The 21,007-nt window shown below is 37.9% G+C and overlaps 1 protein-coding gene across 15 annotated transcripts in view; it reads right to left on the bottom strand.

Moving 5' to 3' along the window:
• Window positions 1-21,007, bottom strand: part of SHANK2 (SH3 and multiple ankyrin repeat domains 2) — a 320,253-nt gene that overhangs the window by 279,432 nt on the left and 19,814 nt on the right. For all 15 annotated transcript variants that reach the window (XM_085548205.1, XM_085548207.1, XM_085548210.1 and 12 more), the window contains 2 exons: window positions 17,264-17,331; window positions 2,351-2,570 (listed from right to left, as the gene is read on the bottom strand). In XM_085548205.1, the coding sequence (XP_085404331.1) occupies window positions 2,351-2,570; window positions 17,264-17,277 (234 nt within the window). In that variant the 5' untranslated portion in view covers window positions 17,278-17,331. The remainder of the gene's footprint in view (window positions 1-2,350; window positions 2,571-17,263; window positions 17,332-21,007) is intronic.

Genomic DNA, 21,007 nt, shown 5'->3' with positions numbered 1-21,007 from the left:
GCTATTATTTTTTAAAATTGAATCCAGATTTCACTTTATTGCACAAGAATTTACGGGCTTACAAATTAAATCAGAAATAGGTCATCTGCTACAGGACCGTTTAAAACAGCTGAGTTATTTTTCTTTAAGACATTATTGATAAGGAAAAAAATATATACAGAAAAGTAAAGCAATAAAAATGAACAAATGAACAAGGAAACCTAAAACACATTTTATTTCCTGCACAAAATTAATTTTTAACAAAATAAGTTTCAATAGTGCCAATAAATAAAGCATTATTGGTCTAAGAAACAGAGTGATGAAATGAGAGGGCTTCTGGAGACTCACATCACTTTGTTTTTAACATCAGATAGAAGCTAGCAAGTAAAAAAAAGGATGTAATCTTTCTGTTTATATTCTATCTATTCATTGTAAAATATATAGCAGACTAGAAAAAACAATGACAGAAGACTTAATTACAGGTAAAAATGTGTTTTTTAAAGTATACCATGTACAAAGTAGATTTCAGTATTTCTATAACACTGAAATGAAAGATCCAAGGTGATGATTGCCTCAGCCAATATTTAACTAAGGCATTGTAGGGGTAGATCCCAGCACCCTTAGTGCTGCTCTTCCCTCAATAGCCTTCCTGCCCTGCTCAGGTCCCACACCACCTCCTCTTCACAGAGTTTAATCGTTTAATCTCACACCATTTAATAGAGTGTCACTACAATTTCAGCAGAAAGAGCTTCAAGACTTAACTAGAAATCTTAAATACAAGAACTGAAGAGAGAATGATCTCAGCTCCTGCTCAGACTTCTCAGAATTTCTGCTGCACTGTGTACACTGAGCTCGAAAAAAAAACCAGCTCTACATGCACACCTGAGGCCATACTGTCAAACCAGTTCTTTCCTATCAGCCTGTAGACAGGCCATCTCCGTCATTCCAAAAATGAACTTAATTAAAAAGAAAGGAATAATTTCATCTGAGATAGATCTTGAGTGGCAGCACAGTATGATGTAGAAGTTAAATGTCATCATGGAATGATGCATGTAACAGACATACCCAAAAGAATGGTGGTTTTATAATTACCTTTGAAATGAAGAAAGCCTGATGCATACCATCAGCTGAAAATCAAGACAACAGCACTAAGGAAGGCTCAGGATAATTTAGGTAATTAATCAAAGCATAGACAAGCTGTGGTTCTAGATAGAATCAGCAATTCCCAGTGACCTTCTCCAGGATGCAATTGCTATTCCTATTGCAGCATTTAGGAGGACTATTACAAATTACAACAGCAATCTTCTCCAGCTTTGTTTTTCTAACTTTTCAGGTCCTGCATTTTACACATCCTGCCATAAAAGAAACAATTTTATAGTTCCTCACTAGAAAGTGGATTCTGGACTGTAGACTTCTGATATGTAAGGAATGTCCTAGATACATTTTAAATTAAAAACAACATTTTTATTATCAAATCATTTGTACATTTTTAAACAAATTGAAAGTCTGTTTAACATCTCTTTCTGCATGACGTGGTAGAATAAGCCTTTCTGTTTTCATCCAACTGACTTTGGAATGTGAGATATAGCTGTAGGTTTGGAGTATTTGCATCCTAAAAGATTCATTTCAGAAAATCAAAAAGGGCTAATCCTATAATTTCTGATACGTTTCTATTATAACTGATGAGGAGGTAAGAAAAAATAATGTACTCATTTCACATCATTGTAAAACCTGTGGAATGGTACAATGTCACACTTTCTTCTACTTATAGACCACAGGTGCTGATTTCTCTGGGTGGAGGACTGAGAAATAACACTGTGTAGTGGAGGGGTAGCAGCATAACAGGAAGAAAAGTCCTATTTTGGTGTTTCCCCATTTTCATGTTTTCCACATTTGCACTAACTAGGATATCATTTCAGGGAAGAGGATATACAAAGGTGACTACAATGAGATAGAATGGTGAATTCTTGTAAGACCAGTCACAAACTGTCTCATGAAGAGATAAACTAGAAGACAATGCAGTTACTTATGTATAAGTCTTCCCTAGAGAGTATATGATATATTCTGATAAGCTTTTTAGATTCAAAATTCTCCTTACTCTACTCAGTCAAATGCCACTGAATGCAGATCAGACAAGTACTTCGCTTCACAACTTACATCGTTAATATGCTAAATACATTCTCTTGCTTGATGCCTTTAGTCTGGGAAATCAGTTGGACACACTAATGGGGCAAAAAAATTGGACACAAAAGCAAACAGGACATATATTTTGACTTAGCTGTAAGAAACCAACACAGACCTACTGTGGACTGAAACCAGCAACGTTAATCATTTCTAAACTTTTATTAAATGGTAAAGAAATATCCCTTACCGTTTGCTGTAGATCGGGTATTATAATTCGAATCACCAGAGTGTTGCTCTGACTGTCATCCATTCTGCTGCTTGGCTTTTCTGCAGTTGCTCTAATTGTGTCATAAATAGTTTCTTCTTTGGAACTGTCAGATTCAGACTCAACAGAATAGTCGGAATAGCTTTGTGCCATTTCATCTTCGCTTGATGTTGGGCTACGAGGCATGTTCAAGCTTTTTACTCTGCCAATACAAAGCAGAAGGATAAAAATATATAAATACCTAAGTCTTAAAAATCAATCAGCAACAGGTTTTCTTTGTTTTCCTGAAACTAACACAAATTTAACAGTGAAGTCATAGCTTTTACCTTATTTTATTTTCTCTTGTAATTTACAGGGGGTAGACAGCAGGTAATGGAAATAAATCTGGCTAACAATTTACTACAAAAGAGAAAGAAGGTCAGGAGTAGGAAAAGAGGAATGGAAAGAAAAGATGACCTTTCTTCCAGGCACACTTGGTCCTTCAAAAGACCTAAAGAATCCCAGCATCAGCAGCAGCTTCTCTGCTATACAGCAGTGTTGTAAACTGTACTTCCAGACTCCAAGTGTATTTCTCCCAGTGTATAAAGGACAGTTCAGGAAATTAATATATCTGCTAAACTTATATTATCATTGAAAATCAATGCTGATAAACTGTAGGGATAAGGATTCACACAGTATTTTCAAACAGCAAAATCAACCAAAATAATGGAATACTACAGGGAGCTAGACAGAAAAAGACATTCCTTTGTGTTTTCTGGCTCTATACTACCAAACTTTTTCTATTATACATACATAAATACAGAGCTTAGAAACATATTTTCATCTATGGTATAGATTAAGGTAAAATAAAAGTAATACTTAATTCTAAAGTAATGATTTCTGCATTCAGATGTCAGTTGTTCAGGCCTCACAGTAAGAACATTTGCCTTCCAGAGATTTTCCAACTGCAGGAGCAAATGACAGTTTTTGCCCCAGAAATATAAAGCTTTGTGAGGAAATGTGTAATTATTACTCTGTGGAAAAATGAAGGAAAATTTATACTGGAAAAAAACAAACTGAAAGGTCACCATAAACTATGCAGTGTTTGGCAAACATATACTTCTTCAGTTTTCAGAGGCCATAAAAATGTAAACATTATTTTCCATGCTTTCTCTGAGCAACCTTCCAAGAGAAATTCTCTGCTTTTTAATCAAGAAAGATCCGTAGCTGAAAGAAAAAAAATTCCAACCAATTCATCTGTTGGCCCACATTAAAGTGACATTAAAGCAGAAGTAAAACACAGAAATGCAGACTGGCTTTGCCAAGGTTTCTCACATGCCATGTGACTGTACCAAGATCTCTAAATGTATGCTTTGTACAATGGTCTATAGTCAGATCCCAAAAGTAAACATACACTCAAACAACAGCACAGCACTTGGCATCATTGTGTCTCATAGTTCAGTTTGAGTCAACTGAGAATCACAATGAGATTACTCATTCCTCCTCAGCAACTGGTCATTTATACTGAAATGATTATAAAAGAAGCAGGAAAGGTGACCCTTCCAATTCAGCATTTTAAGGTGCCAATGTGTTGGCACCAGAGCTTGAACCACAGCGTGGGAAGTGGCAAAGCAGGCCTAAAGTTCAATATCAAAGTCAAAAATTTCCACAGCACATCATACATCCACATCATCAAGTAATACTGTTATTTCTGGTGCGGACAACTCCAATATTATTACCCTCAGCTATAATTACTAATGAAGACAAAAACAGTACATTCAAAAATAATCTGAAATCTTGCCAGTTCATAACAGCCTAATGCAAGTCTCTATTTACAAACAAAAACCCTTGAGGGAGTATTTTATCTTTTTAACTGCTTCACTGAGCTGTAGATTAATGCTGTTTTCCAAGACACCCTAAGTCAATAAAACGCATAAACATTTCAATGGCTGCTTTATTTATCTACCAATGCTGAATCATATGAAACAAAACTAAAGTAGTAGGTTGATACACAGTATTTAAGAACGCAAGAGGTAGAGGCCAGCAAGTGTGAGGAAAAAGACATGACCATCACATGTGTTTTGTCTCACCCTAAAGCCATCTAAGAACGCAATATCTTCCAGAGCTATGGCTTCAAGAGATCTGACAGAGTGCAGTGAACTGCAATTATATAGAATATAGAAATAAATAGATGAATTGTGAAAAAACTTCCCAAGGTTTTGGTAAGTGAATTTTTGTGTAAGAACTACCCAGAAATATCTCATTGTGGGATAACAAAGGGAAACTACCACCCTAAGAACCAGCTCCAAAGTACTATGCACTTAAGTTTAACAAAACTTGGAGAAAAATCAGCATGGTATAAATCACCAAATTTTCTGGTATAAGACAGAAAAAAAAAAAAGTACAAGAAACCTCACAAAGGATAATGAAAGACTGTGTTTACAAGAGTAAAGAGAGCAGAAGCAAAATCCAACAGCTCAGTTAAGAAACAGATTATTTAAATGCTATTTTTAAGCAAGACCATCTGATCACTGGAGATGGTAAACTACTGAGGGCATGAACCCTGCCAGGGCACAGAGACCAAGAATGCCTCTATAAATCCACAGACACTTTAGGGCAACTTGGTTTCTTGCTTCCTCATTTGAGTGGAAATAGGAAATGTGGCCATTCACTAACCAGTGGTGCTCACTATTACAGCACCCTCAGGGAAATTGTTATCAGAGCTGTTTCAGATTTTTCCCAGTGAGATTCCAAAGACTTCCCCAACTAAAACCATCAGCTAAGGATAAGTAAGGTACATTGCTTGGCTTAGCTATTCTTGTGCAGTAAAAGATAACATGGCATCACAGGCTCCTAATTCTCAAAACTTATTGGTTCAACAGGAGGTCACATAGTTAATATGTAGATTAGTTTTCACTGATACAATTGTTTTGGATCCTATAATTAAGTTGATGGCATTTGCCAGTGATATGATAAATAAGTGGCTGCTCACAGCATTTCTCTTGTGGGAGGAGAGCCTAGGGACATATAAAAGACTATACAAACAGCACACAGGTTATCAAAAGACAAGAATTTCGAGTCTCAGAACTCTGTGTATATGAATGCTGTGCTCCACTAAGTGCAAACTAATATAGCAAGAAATAGCAAGAGAAGCATTTTTTTGGAGCCTTGTGGTTGGTAAGTATTCTATGGACAGAATGTACAAATGCCTATCTTAAATTTTATGCTTAACTATGCTAAATATCATAAAATACATATTTACTACAGAGATTAGAACATATTTGATACGGACAAATATTTAGCGTGTTATCTTAAATAAACACAGAAGCACTCTAAGATCCTCAGTGCACATACCCACTACAAAATTATGTTCTAATATCTTCTGCTTAATGAAGGTTACATGCAATTTATTTGTCCTAAAAAGTAACAAGCAAGCCCTCCCATCTAGTTTCATAGTAGTAAACTGGAGCAGAACTATACAGAAAGACACAAAGACCTACATAGAAAGATGTCTCATATACAGTCCCATCCTTAATGTATCAGCACCAAAAAATAAGATAAATGCAGGCATTTCTCCAGTTTGAATGGACAAAACCCCACTATTCCACAACTGAAGAGCACCCCAGACTGACAGCTCGGGGGCCAGTGTCTCTGCTCCCCTGGGGCATAACTCCCAGTCATCATTCCTGCAAAAGCTGCTCTCCCAAGCAGTGGCTTCCTGCTGCTGCTGCACACCCAGCTCAGCAGGCCCAGGTCTGCAACAAATCCATCCCCATGGCCCTGCAGAGAGCAGGACAGGGCAGCTGTAGTCTGTGCTCCCCTGCGTTTCTGCAGAGGGAAAGACTAGCATATGGTGAGACAGGATGAAACACATTCCTAACACCTAACATTTTCACGTGGAAATCACAATAAAGGACATTGAAGGATTCAGTGCTTCCTTCCCTGACCTGTGAGATTTTCGTTTTGCAGTTGTAAGAACAAAGACTGAAGTCGACCACAAATGCCCAATTCAGATGAATCAAATAGTTACTAGTTTTCCTTTCTCTCCAGCATCGCTGGGCACACACATCAAATACCTTGCTCAAGGCCACCAAGGCAGATCTCTAAGCAAAGTTTCAAATTCAAGGGTCGCTGGCTCTCAGTCTGGATAAGAACAATCTATTTTTATATAAACATTCATTTGCACAATGGCAGCCCTGTTGCCTGCAGGGAGAAGCCCTCTAGGTTGCTATTGTCAGATGAGTTAAAAATGTACCTGTGGGAATATCCCAGAGACAGAGTCGTCATTGTTATGGGCTGAGTAATGCCATTAACCCAACTGTGAGAAAAGTTTACTGTTAGAGTAATAGCAACTGCTACAAAGAGGTATTTAATAATTAACTATGAAGAAAAAACTATTCAGAAAAGGGATTTCCACCAGCCTTCCAGCTCCTAACAGACAGATTCTCAGGCTTTATTCGGGATTATATACATATTGGCTCAAGAAGCAGCTCTCCAATCTACTAAATAAGAAGACCTAGCATTGCCTTTTCTAATTATATTAATATTAAAACCAAAATGCATTTCATCTGGAGACAGGGGTGCAATCAACCTCTGTACAGTTGCACAGAAAAGATTGTGGAGGAGACAGTCTGATTGGCAGACCAATTCCAATGGACAGTTTCCAAGATGATGGACTCAAACTCCACTTGGCACTGTTGCTTTAAAGCTGGCTTTAAGCAGCACTGCCTGACTCCCATCCTCACACTCCTGGTCCCTCCACTGTGCCCCAACAGCTTTAATTGTTGTGCCAACACAAGCAATGGAGCAGAGCAAAGCACTGGTCCAGGTTAAAGAGCAGCTTTTTGTTTTGGGAGGTTAACTTCAGCATCCATCACTCTGGATCACTATGCAAATGTTTGAATAAGCAGCAGGAGGAAGATGGCAGAGGGCCAGAAGCAAATAGTCAGGGCATGAAAAGGGCAGAAAACACTTTTTTGCAAAAGCAGGATAAATGTTTGCTGACATAAAATGAATCTGAGGCACCATGGCCTACGTGATGGCAAAGAAATCTACATAAACTGAGCAATTCAATCAATGACAAGAAATATGTATTGATTATCGGTATCAAAATATAACAACACAGAATAAGTCAGCTTACTGAAATCCACTGATACAAAATAGATGCAGGAAAGTGCAAAAATCTTAAAAAATATATGCCTAGGTGAAGAGAAACAGAAGATACAGAAGGAACGCTAATCAGCTCTCAGTACAGACCCAGATGGATGAGGTCCTTGTAGCTTCCCCCCTTTCCCTACCCCACCAGACCAGAAGGGGGCTCTGGTGTTGATCCAGCACCACACAGTGTTACGCTGGTTGGGGTACACTCCTGGGGGTCTGCTGCAGCAGAGCCAGACTTGTCTCCAAGGGAACACCTCCTCATCCGATCCTATTCAGAAGTTCAAACGTCACTTAGGAGACTGAAAATTAGGGGATGAGCAGATGCATGTATCAGGGCTCTAAGAAAATTAACCTATGATGTCCTGCAATTCCCTCGATCTGTAAAATGGGACAAACAGTTCTTGATTCTTCTGTAAAGTACTTCTGTTATGTGAGAGAGCACTAGAAAAGCAAATCACGTGCCTGTAAATTAAAACAAAAAAAGAGAGAGAGAGAAAATCCCCCTTTATGGCATTACCTAAAAAATTCTGATCATACAATATTTTGCTACTTATATCCCCATAATTACAGTTTCGTTTCATTTTTTTTACACCATTCCTTCACTTAAATTTACCTTGGTTGCACTGACTGGTAATGCATTTTTTATCTCCCTGTTAAATAACTGAAACACCCATATAAATATTTTACAAGATGAGTGCTAAGTAATGTACCACATTGCCAAGCAAAATCCCTCTTTTACATTTCTCTGAAGCTGTTGTTTCTCAGCATGGTATCTCTTACACCAAAACCTAAATACAGAATTGGACTTAACACTGAAAATCATTGGCCACACTCATTCGTTCCCAACAGCGCTGCTAGGAGATTGCAGCTGTCCTGTCTTAGGGCTTACTTTTGTAGTCCTCATATTACACTTCTAGGTGTGCTACGCACAAGTTACAAATTGTTTTGCAAAAGGGATCAAGAGTTTTAAGAGAACTGAGTAAAGCAATCATTGGACCTGATCCTTAGTTCTAATGCAGGTTGTTGCCCCTTGGTGATGTATATTTGCACAGCATAGACTTGACAACAAGAGGCTAAGTCCCATTAACTTCTGGTATTTCGAGTCCCAAATACCAGAATCATATGATTAAAGTGGGTCTCAAGATCAGTTTGCAAGAAAGTAAACTGTTCTTTTTGCAGATATACTTCTCCACTAGCATTCCTAACACATACAGTACCTAAACACACAACCCATTTCTGCAAATACCATGTTGCTTTCTAAAGGTTTCTTAAATTTCCAAGTAGCTTTGGATGCATTCTCTTTTGTACAAAGATAGATTTATCGTTTGTCCTCCAACTGTTTCACTTAGTATTTCTTTTACTATTCAGAAGGTCAAAGTATTTTTACAGAAAGGCTCAACTTCAATCACAAAGATGCAAAAAGGGATTAGAGGAAGAACAGAAACAAAGTACACAGTGGACAAGTGATTTTATTGCCCTAAATAAGTAATGCTGGAAGGGTGGCAGGTGTGCAAAAGGCCTGAAAACATTTAAAGTAGAAAGAGCTTAACACTATTGGAAAAGAGAGCCCATTAGAAAATAGAGCCCATTAGAAAAAGAGGAGCAGTAAAATGGTTAGAAATCTTTCAACAACAAAAAAGCATATTACTAGGGAATGCACACCAAGTATTTACAAATGTTAACCACAGTGAAGTTTACAGCAAAGGCCAACTCCCACTGGCAATACAATATCTTAAGTGTCTTCTGCAGAGCACCTGCAAGGTTTCCAGTGCAATCCTATCTGACCTTTATTTAAAGGTCGCCCCTCCAGACAAGGAATTACATCCAGCCCCTCGAGTCCCAGAGCAGGTAGCTTCCAGGCTCTCTTTGTTTCTTTAACTGTTCTTCACACAAAAGCCTCTGGCTTTGTACATGTACTCGAACATCTATTTTCCAATAAATAGATGAAAAAACAACATTCCTACTATGTCATTGTTTAAATACAGCTTGCAACGTATGTTACAGTTTTCCAAGATGAAATCATAATGCTCTTTGAATGATGAAGTAATGGACTGGAACTTATAAAGCAATTTCACACCTTGCATGGGGAATCAATGTATGTAATCCTGCTGAAGTAACCAGAATACCTTTAAGAATGGCTGCACCAAGATTGCCTCCTATGCATAGTATTCATAAGAGAAAAAAACAAACAGGGAAAGTTATAAGAGCCAACATGAATCATGGAAGTCTATTCAGCTCTAGATCCAGTTAAGTATTTCTTCATAATATGACCACAGAAAAATAAATATTTACTTTTATCAAACACACTCATGCCATAGTACATAGAATCCAAAGTTGGATACTTAAGCAGCACAAAACGAAACAGTTTCCCACTCAGTTACTCAAAATGAGTACAGACTAAGTAAGTAATTATGAATTGTTCTCTTTAAGCAATATGTGAGCTTTAATTCTGAGTGGTTGTTATCTATTTATAAAAGATGGATATAATGCTTGCCTTGGTTTCTCCAGAAGTTTTGAAGAGGGGAAGGGCTTGTGGGGGAATCAGTTTTATCTTCTAACCTGTTTCCCTGCTTGCACTTTACTATGTAAATATCACAACGATTATAGTAAGTTGGAAAGGAAAGAACATAAGAGAGTTTAACAAGACTTACAAGAGGAACTGGATAAAAATTTAAAAAAAAAAAAAAAATTAAAAATCAAAGTTTGAGGAGTGCATTTGTTTTCTGGTGCATCTCCCTGGTGGATATAGCAGCTTTATTGGTATTTGTTTTCATTATATGCTTATCAATTTATCCACTGTAAAAACATTTTTGTGATAACATTTAATAAAATAATGTTTGTATTTGAATTAACAGAGAATCTCAGTTGCTGTCCTGTTAGGTAGATTAGGTAGGTCCTGAGAGTAGAAAACACTCTCCCTCTCTCCCTACAAATGGGTTAGTGCTTGGAGTTTGATAGGAACTTCCACCTGAATTTTCTTCTAGTATGTTCCTGATGAGGGTCTGCTATGTTGCTGTAATTTATTTGCTGTGTTCCGCCAAATTGTCTTGTTGTTTACATTATTTGCAACAAATGTTACGAGTAAAGAACTAGTCAGCTATTCCAAAACAGCAAAGCTCCTAACAAATGCTCTCTTTTTCTCATAAAAGGATTGGTTATCTTTGCCAGAGAGATGTTTGAAAAAGAATCAATTACCCTTTTTTTTTGTCTTTGAGATTTTTCTTAGTTCCAACAAATTCATTATTATTTCAGTTGTTTGCAAAACACCTCTGGAAGTCTGCAGAGCACACTTCCCACCCCCTGCAGCAGTGGGTGAGAGGGTCCTTGCAATGTAGACCTCAAGCTTACCAGAACCTGCATACCTGGGGCAGTCCCACGCCACAGTGCCCTGCAATTGGATATCTGGAAATACAGAGCTTTTGTTCCAAAAACCCCCAAAAAACAAGTTGCAAAATGCAGGAAAACTCCACATGTATATTTTTCCCCTTCTTGTATATCTAGAGCAGATGAATTCAAGCTGATAAAGGCACAGAGCCTTTACACACATCCATCAGCTTTATTTGTAATTGGGTATCATTTGGATTCCTAAAACCAGGGTCCAGAAGCCTCAGATCAAGAGCAGCTGAACAAATGCAGCTGAGCATCAGACTATTGCTTTTTCACTAGCATTGGGAAGTATACTGGCAAGAGCAATAGACAACATATTAAGCAAATAGGCTTCTAGCTCAATTGCTGTCTTGATTTCTGAATAGCTGACTAGAAAAAAAAGCCCTAGCCTCAAGATCACAAAATCAGCATGACAGAGAACAAGGAAGAAAGGCAGAAGGAATCACCTTGTTGTTCTAGACTTAATTTCTTTTTCTAACTGAGAGAGAAACAACAAACACATGGTGACCCAGAAAGGATGCACACACCGTAGAACTAGGACAGGTGACCGGCTCAGACAGCCTCTAGTGTAAGCAAAGCCATGCGCTGCATCCTCACTATCTGCACTCATCTGTGTAAGTCTACAGCAAACATCCCCCCATCCTGGTGGCAGATGGTCTCCAGATGATCTCACATTCCTCTCTTCTAATTGCAGAAAAAGCTACCTGAATTTTTCAAAGGAAATTTTGAAAGAGGAACTCAGCTGACCTTATTTGCATCTTGCCTTTTTTTTTCCACTACAAAGAATATGTGGGGCTGTACCCTGCCCTCCAGCCTGCTCAAGCAAGTCTGAGTTCATTTTTTCTGATTGTGTATATAAGCAATAATGGCGATGGCAGTCTGGGGAAAAATATCTGCTTGCTCACAAAGGTTAAATGATCTGCAAGATGATCCAGGCAGCACAGAAATTCTGTAGAAGAACCGAGAATTAAATTATTCTCTTGACCTTTAAGATTTTGATCCAGCTCATAGTAGAGATAAGAAATTTTTAGCTAGTAATATTTAACCAAAATTTAGATTTCGAAGATACAATAGAACTAATGAAAACAACCAGTTTTCCTCAGTGACTTCCTGCAACTGTTGATCTGTCCACCGGAGGCAAAAAATAAAAGATTAATTCTTAGGCAAGAAAAAAAAAAATGAGATGAGATGCACATTTTTAAGTAGCATGCCAAAACAAGAAAACAAAAATACATATGTAGAATAATAACATTTTAAGAACACAGACAAATTCATAACAAATTATTTGAGCCTCCACAACCTAATTGCCAGGAGCATTTTGGAACTTCGCATTAAAAATGAAAACCATGTCAAAACAGGCTGGATAACTGCTTGCAGTACTTTGATTTGGAGTCTGCTCTACAATCTAAGACAGATACCATGAATGTCTCCAGCCAAGAACTACAAACTCTTCACATCAAAGTACCACAGTAGTTGAGCATCTCACATGTTTCTTTTTCTGAAGTGCTCTTCTCTCAACACAAAACCAAGATAAATGTCAGCTTCCACAAACAGAATGAGGAGGATTCTATGCTGTGTCACAGAGTCATCCTGTCATTTGGTTTGGAAGGGCCACTGGCGGTCTCTAGTCCAAACTCCTACCCAAAGTTGGCCCAGCTGTGAGATCTTCTCTGGCAGATCATGGTGTTTCTTGAACACCTCCAGGGTTGGAAATGGTGTGACCTCTATGAGCAACCTGTGCCCCTCACTGACTGTCCTCATGGAGAGAAAGATTTTCATTATACATCATAGAACTCGCTCCAACTTCTACCTGTTGTCTCCTGCTAAGCAGTGATGTACAGAATCTAGCTTTTCCACAGGCATAGGCCAGTTGACGCTAACTTCAAGTTTTGTGCCCACTCCCCTCAAGGAAAACTGTCTTTATACTACGACCATTCTGGTATCCATTTCAGTATAAATATTTCAACATCCCGAACATAAAATAAATCATGTATTTTGGTTTTAGCTAAAAGGTGAAGATTCTCTTTCACCTTAGTTTTATGTAAATATACAGCTAATGTATATTATCAAACATCTTGAAGCCTTTAGCATTTTTGCATTGTTAAAATTATGCGGCAAGAACAGAGAAAAGCATTTCTTCATTCTTTTTACTTGTCCATGACCAGTCAAATACTCCAAGCACCCTCAACCTTTCTCCACAGGAGAGGTGCTCCAGCCCTGTGATCATCTTAATGGCCCTTCTCTGGACCCACTCTGCTTTCTGAGGCAAAACACAATATTTTCTTCTGCATTTTGCCTTTAAACAGAGCTGTAATGGTTAATATCCAACCAGAAGATTAACCTACAAATGTGGCTTAGTTCTGCAATCCAAAAACTTCCTGCAAGTTAATATCTAAGCAATCACTTGCATTGCAATCAGTAGAGTCTCACACATTAGCATGCTGCAAAATATACTCATTTCTACAATTTTTTTTAACTGTACAAATGCATGCTGGCTTTTAGATGTACTCTTGGTAGTATATTCCTTTCTTGTGCTTTTTAAGGGGACATCAAAGTAAAAATTATCATTGAACAGTTCAATCTATAATTTACAGCAGACACCCAAATAAATTTCAGTATCATCAAAAAGTTCTTGATTTGTTTACAACATTTACAGTGATTTCTTTACAGAGTATGATTTCCTCTTCTTTGTGTAGGTCTCTAATTTGCTCACAGGTAATGCACGTCCTAAAATGGGGTTTTTAGAGAACTAGAAATGCTTTAAATTAATTATTTCTAATTGACCATATTTTGTGTTGATTGTACTTCTGAAAGACCTGATTAAGTGAATTCATTACCATTTATAATTAAAGATAACATACTTTGAAGATTCCAGCCAGGAAAATTATCACAGCCTAATCAAGAAATGCAAACTGAATATAAAAGAACTTTAAAAGATCCTGACTGAACTACAGCATAAAATATTTCTAACAAACAACTGTCTTGAATTCCAGGCATACAAGTGTCAGTTTCTGCCATGAGTAGGTAAATCATAGAAGTTACCGCTTAATGTTCCATAAACACTGAGCAGCTGATGGTGTAGGATATCACAGTCCTTTCAGTGGCCACTCACATGGAACTGCCCTTCTCCAGAAATGAGGAGCAGCGATGTTCAGGAATACAATGCTTGAAAGAACTCCTATTTCTCTATTAAACTTGAGGCTGGACCCTGATACACACACTTTATTCCACGCCTTTCTATTTTACTGTTCAAATAGTCCCACATGTACTGCTAATCTTGAATCAATTGCAGTGCAAAGCTCATTTCCTAACATTGCTGCTGAAGCTGTCAGAGGTACCTATTCCTCACCTCATTATAAAAGAACGACATCTAAGCAGCTCTGCTTACCATGTAAGGCAGCTGTGCAGGGAAGGAAATAATTAAGCCCATCATGTGAACTAAATCCTCCAGGACATACCCATTAATTAGATTTACTGAACCCCTCTCTGCGCAAAAACGAAGGCAGCAGAGGCAGAGTGGAAAAGCCCTCCTCTTCAACATTAATATAAAGCCACGAGACCAGGCATATTTTTCTCAATTCACTTTTTTAAAGGAAATGAGCATTAAAAAGAGATTTACCGTTAGGTCTTATCTCTGCTTTGCATTCTCCAATGCAACTTCAAATTACAAGTGATCATATGCTTCTGTGGTACTGGAAACGTATCAGAGGTTAATTCTTTTCTTACATGCTTCAAAATTTAGGCATGCTCCTGGTCCCTCTCTCAGATCAAGACAGCCAGAAGCTCCTCTTTAATTTTATTTTAGGAGATTTTTGGATACCTGCTAACTTCCCACTCAACAGATAGGTAGTCAGGTTCTGTTCTCCCTCGTCACAAACCTGCAGTTATTCATACAACTGTAAGTTGATTTTCTCACCATTAAATATTGCCTTCGATTGCAAACAAGAGCTTGTTGGGCACCAGAGGTGCTTCAGCTGTCTCAGTAGGAGCAGGAAGGCAGGATGAGCCTCATACCACCTCCTTCTCCCGTAAGACAGCTCCTACAGCAGCAGCATCTGGGGCAGGAGGCTGCATCCCCTATCTTATAGCCAGGGCAAGACTTATTAATCAGACAGTCAGAAAGAGTGCACACAGAATGAAGGTGTGCTACATTGAAAAGAGCAGAATATGCTAATAATATAATAGAATCCCACAATCTTTTTATATTTTAGTAACAGATACTATATATATAATAACAATTAACCTAAAGACTGGTATGTGCAACAATACAAGACCTATTGTAATATTTTCAGGAAAGTCATGGAACTAGGATCTTCTAAGTTCCCCTTCACGAATCCAAGCACGTAAAGAACAGAGGAGTGTTTACAGCCCATGCCAAACATCACTGTCACTGTTGGCTCTCACAGTGAAACATCGTGCTCAGTGATGAATGTCTGCTTTTCACATCTGCAGTGACTGTGACAGCAGTGAATGCAAATGGAAAAGAGTGACGTTAAAGAAAAAAAAAGATTGAAAAGGTAAGCAAAGGCCTCACCAGTCAGATCTGTATTTTGAGATGTGTTACTGTCTTTCCCATCATATGTGTATTTTAAAACGTATTTTTATCAAAGGTACGTTTCAGTAACTGTTGTTTTTATGCTTCAGACTTGTAAGAATAATAATTCAGCCATATGCTGATATCTATTCCCACAAATATATAGCAAAACTAAGCAATTATAAAATTGAGAAATTTGCTTTCCTATTCCTAGAAAATCATTCAAATATTTCCTCTCATCCCACCCCCCCCCCCCCCCCCCAATTTTCCAATTCTGCTTTCTATTGAAATATATATATCCCTTATCAGGCTCTGGCAGATTATTTTGATCATACCATGGACTAATGACCAATTTGACATTTGAAAAACTCCTAGCCACAAATGGAATCTTGATCATGCCTTTCTGTCAATAATACATAATTAGCCACATCAGCTCAACACAATGTCGAATGTATACATATATATAAATCTAAGTTTCTGTACCTGTTTTTGTTCTGTTTCCCTTCTTTTCTCATCAGCATTGGTTTTTATCTCTGATGTCAGTAGCCACAGACACAAATAGTCAATGATTAAATGCCTGATAAGCTAGAAATGTTTTGTTCTGCTGTCCTTGAGGAATACAGCATTTTTATAAATATTTTTCTTTTTTCATTTCTACAGACTACTCCCCTAAATTGAAATAGTGTCACCATGCACTTTATAGCAATCCCTTCCACTGTTTTTAAATAATTTTAATATTTTCATTCCCATTCCAGTACTCAAACAAAGATATTGTTAGGACTGTCTATCAGTGTGAAACCACACTACTATCTTATCTCTGATCTATGTTCATAGCGTGCATTAACAAAGACATCTGCAACAGCAATGTGAAAAAAGACACCTTCACTTTATCACGAAGAAAATGAGTTTTTTAGTTTCCAGATCATACAGGCTTTACCAAAGAAAACATAATTTGAAATCACTGTACTTTTTGTTCTCGTTTTCTGATTTCTGAGTTGAAATTTTCTATTTATTTTGTAATGACTGGATGGTAAGCCAACACATTAGTTCCAGTTTAAGAAACTCTTTCTTAAAGGAAGATAACAAGAAGTCTCTGGGTGCTGCCAAAATTTTTTAGATTGTGTTTATAGAGAATCACAAAAAAAAAAAAGAAAAAAAAGAAGTAGAGCAAGTCTAGAAGTCAGTTTGAATAGAAAACACTGAAAATGCAACATTTAAATAAGGCAAAGAAAACACAAGGAATGTGTTTGTGCTGCATTAGGAAAGGCTCTACACTGACTTAATGGTCCATCAGTTCTCACCTCATTCTACGATGAGGGTGTTACAGTACAAAAAACCTGAAATTCTTTACACAAATTTAACATTAATTGCAAAATTCACAATGAATCATAAAATCACAAGGTTGGAAAAGACCTACAAGATCATCTAGTCCAAGTGTCCTCCCATTACCATAGCTACAACAAACCACTAAACCATATCTTGTAGCCAATGAACTATAATGAACTCACCAAAAATTACATATGGAAAAATGATGTTTTGCTACATCTAATACAAGAAGTATCATAATATTAGTCTACTTGCTGGCCCACATTTAAAGCATGTTGAGCAGAAGGAAGAATAGGGCTTCCAGAACTAATGATGAAAGTTAACACACTCTCCCAACCTTCTTCACTATAGACTACTGTTAAATTTCAAATCCTGCTCAGTTTTACCAATTCTGTAGCATTAAAATCTGAGAAAAAGTCTGAGAAATTTACCCTAGGAAAAGAAAAAAAGATGGAGAATTGAGACAGAACTTAAATAATTTCTTTACAAAATTATTTAGGCATGCTTACCTGTCAGCATACATAAGAGAGCAACTTTGTCAAGATCATCAGCATCTAGCTATTCTCATCTTCGATTCCTGGGGGAGAAAAAATAAGATAAATAACAATCCACATAAGATACATAAGATTGACACATGAAGGAAGAAATCAGTGACCTAATAACTGTCCTCTATAAAATCTGTGAAACAGCTAATGCAGCATAAGGGGATATATCAGTCTCCAAAAAAAAAAAAAGAAAGGTATTTTATCACTTAGCCAATGTACTCATCATGCTGTAACATAGACATTTTGCTTAGCTTCACTAGGGAATAACCTGACTTAACTTCACTCACACCAAACTGCTTCTGGCAGCATAAAACCAGTACTAAGACAAAAAGAGACCCTCTTGGTTATCAACAGACATTTCAGGCTGGATATGACAGAAGATGGAAGATGCTTCTCTGCTGTTTCCCAAGGACACCTTATTCAAGCATTGCTGATGTACAAAGTATCCCAGATGTGCATTTGCAGAACAATCCTAATTTGTTCAACAAGATGCTAGTGTTTCACCCCCACCTCCCCAAGTCAAGCTGAGATCCAGAAATTAGCTCTGCTTCTTCAATCTCCACCAAAAGATTTTCAAGTTCAGCAGATGTGCTGAGCATCACAGTCCACCCCCCACCACAGTAAGGAACAGCCTAGAGCAGGCTAGCTGAGAAGCACTGAAGTGTATATGACTAGATTCATGGAGAACAGTTCATGCTAAAGAAAGTTTTGCCTCTTATTTATTTCTTACTTTTATGGATATAAGTGAAAGGGAAAATCTAGCCTTTTGCATTGATAAAGCAAGTTTGACTAGAATTTTTTTTTACCCTCTCTCTGGTAGCATACTCTGGTGTATAGTACTGGATCAAACAATAATACTGGATTACACTACATACTGAATTACATTCTTACGTTTAACTACTTTAAGAAGTCCAAACAGGCACCTATTATACACAAGAGAAGTGTAAGCTAGTCATGCAGTTCCAGAATAAAGAACACAACTGTGAGTAAAACCAGAACCTCTCAGAGATAATCTGTTAAAATATATACATAACATATATGGATTGTGTCTTATATATACATAACATATATAGACTGTGTCTTCTTAACAAGACTGGGTGATGTTTCATAGTGGATAGACACCATTGTTGGAAAAGTGAGCAACTGTCCTGTCTTCTGTTCCTGCAAAATACCTCTTAATCTGCAGACCAAAAGGACCAAGCTCCCTCTATGTCCTAATCTTCCTCCCCTCAAGCCCACGACTGGCAAAGCTGAAGTTTCTCTTTATCCTCTCAGAGTCTCCAGTGCATCCCTATAAAATTTTCTGTGCCATGAAAACCAAAGTTATTCTTGCATCCCCAGCACTTTGTACTGCAATAGGACTCTCTTCCATCTGTCACCTTCATGCCTGGCTGGGCAAGGGAGAGAAATAGGATGGGCATCTGCTAGCCTCATGTCTTTCCTTCCATCAGACACTAATGGGAGCATCTCCTATATCTAATCACCAATTTTTATAGCATTTGTAGGAATGTAAGAGCTAAGGAGATTTCTGATCCTTTAAAAAACGTAGTTGAAGTTAAACAACAAAGGTCTTTGGAAAATAGAAGGTGAGGGATACAGAGGGAAGAAAAGACTTGCATTCCTTCCTTGTAAGCCATTTGCCTTATCAAATCAACCAAAAAGAACCAAATTATGACTCCAGAGTGCTTAGACATATGGTACAGCTGGCAGTACCTATAAGATTCAATGCATTGCAGTGAGGAGATCTGATGTTTCTGTAGTGCATAATGTAGCATCGGTAACAGAGCTGAAGAGCAGTGTGGCCAAAGCCATGCAACATTTGAAGGGCTGGCTTCTCTGCTCAGCACCACTCCTCTCCCATGCAGCTCAACCAGCACTGTTGTGGTTGCCTCCTCACACCACAGGGGACATCAGAACCATCATTCCCAACAGGACACAGGTCAAGCCTTCCCCAGGACTGGCAGGTTTTCAGATTAGGAACATTCCAGTATTTATAGGAATTTTAACTAGTGGCAGGAAGATTTCCATGTTTACCTTTTTCTATTGTAATGCATGCACCTAATGAACTATCAATACAGGGAAATAACCTTTATTCAGTGCCCAGGTGCAGACTCTGGAAAGCACAAGTTATTAACTGATAAGAGCAAAATTAAGTAAATCCAGCTACTGACTAGATAAAGCATGTCCACACGCTCCTCGGCAAACAAACATGTATTTACTCTGCCAGTATTCTGACTCACACAAGTGCATGCCAACTAGAAATCACACAACCATACTGGCAATAGCAAACTTGAGGGAATATTCCTGCATAACCTTTTACCATAGTTTCAGTGCCCCAGTTTCTGGACTGGTCCAGGCTGTCAGCTGGCCAGACAGCTTCTCTGCACAGCTGTTTGCATGGTCACTGAAAAATACCCCTCTTTGTGAATTTATGAGAATGGCAAAGAGAATGGATACATGGAAGCACTCAGACATGAAGCATATGGGAACTTTCAACTGAAGGATTAGCATGTTTTAATTAATACAATTTAGAATGAGACATTTCATGAATTCATCCTACCATTTCTGAACACAAACAGCCCTTACATTCTTAATAGCACCATGCTATGCTAAGTGTTACTTCTCTTTAGCTGTCTACACAAAAATCTCCAGTTGTTACCAACACTGAAGATCCCCTTATTTGCACAAAAGCATGCATTGCAAGCAGCTTCTGATATCAAAGACAATTTGTACATGAGGTCTTCAAGCACGAGTGAAGGTCTACAGAACTGAACAGCAGAAGAGTTCACATGAATGTATGCAACACCCCACCAGTTTAAAAAATGGCTGAAACAGTCCAGTTGTGCCAGATGAAAGTACTAACTGTTGAACTGTTAAACTCAGGTAACTTATAAGAGATTTGAAGGCACAGTAAGCCTCCAGTTTTCCATTAGTTTGGTAACACTCAGACTTCCAAGACCCCAAGCACACACGCTGAGTTCTCCACTTTTTCCCCCCATTAAATGGAGGGCTCAGATACTGGGTTAAGTTTTAGCACCAAGGTTTGTGTGCACATATGTATATGACTGATTTAAATGCTGCTTGAGGGAGACCAAATAAGCAAACAACATTTGATTCTAGCTCTGCAAAGAGCATAACAGGGAGCTGAAAAATAAATGTAGCAAGGGAAGAGCCATTTGAGATTTTGAGAGACTCCTGTTGTCCAATTCTGCCACTGTATATAGCCAGAGCAAACAAAAGACGTCTGTGTCTGTTCACAAGGTTGAAACGTGAACAGTATCAGGAAAACAGTTCAAAGAAGAAAAATAGTTATTTTACTCATTAGAAGAGACCGTATTTGGGCATATATTTAAAATTCAGAACAGAAATAACTCCACACGGATCTTTTAAAACTAAATATGAAATCCGCAGCTGCTTGAACATTTACTGGAATGAATTCGTTTATTTGTGACTCTTTGTTATGCCCGACTACTCTAATCTTCTTTTCCTAAGCTATCCAAGCCCAATGGCTTCAATGCTTGCAGTAGCAGAGAATGGTCTTCTAAAATGTTAGATGCTTTGTGGCTTCATGCTCTTCATGGTCTGTGGGACCAAGCTCATGCTAGCAGCAAAAATTTTTCCAAACACCTTGTTCTCCAACAGGAAAGGCCATACAAGATGCAAAAAGAGCAGTGCATGGAAGAAGTTAATAGAGAATGCAAATCCATT

Source organism: Coturnix japonica, chromosome 5 (genome assembly GCF_054131305.1).
Source record: "Coturnix japonica strain WE chromosome 5, WE-NBRP24, whole genome shotgun sequence".
Taxonomy (NCBI): Eukaryota; Metazoa; Chordata; class Aves; order Galliformes; family Phasianidae; genus Coturnix; species Coturnix japonica.
The sequence above is the reverse complement of the archived record's forward strand: the minus strand, read 5'-3'. Positions and strand labels throughout refer to the sequence as shown.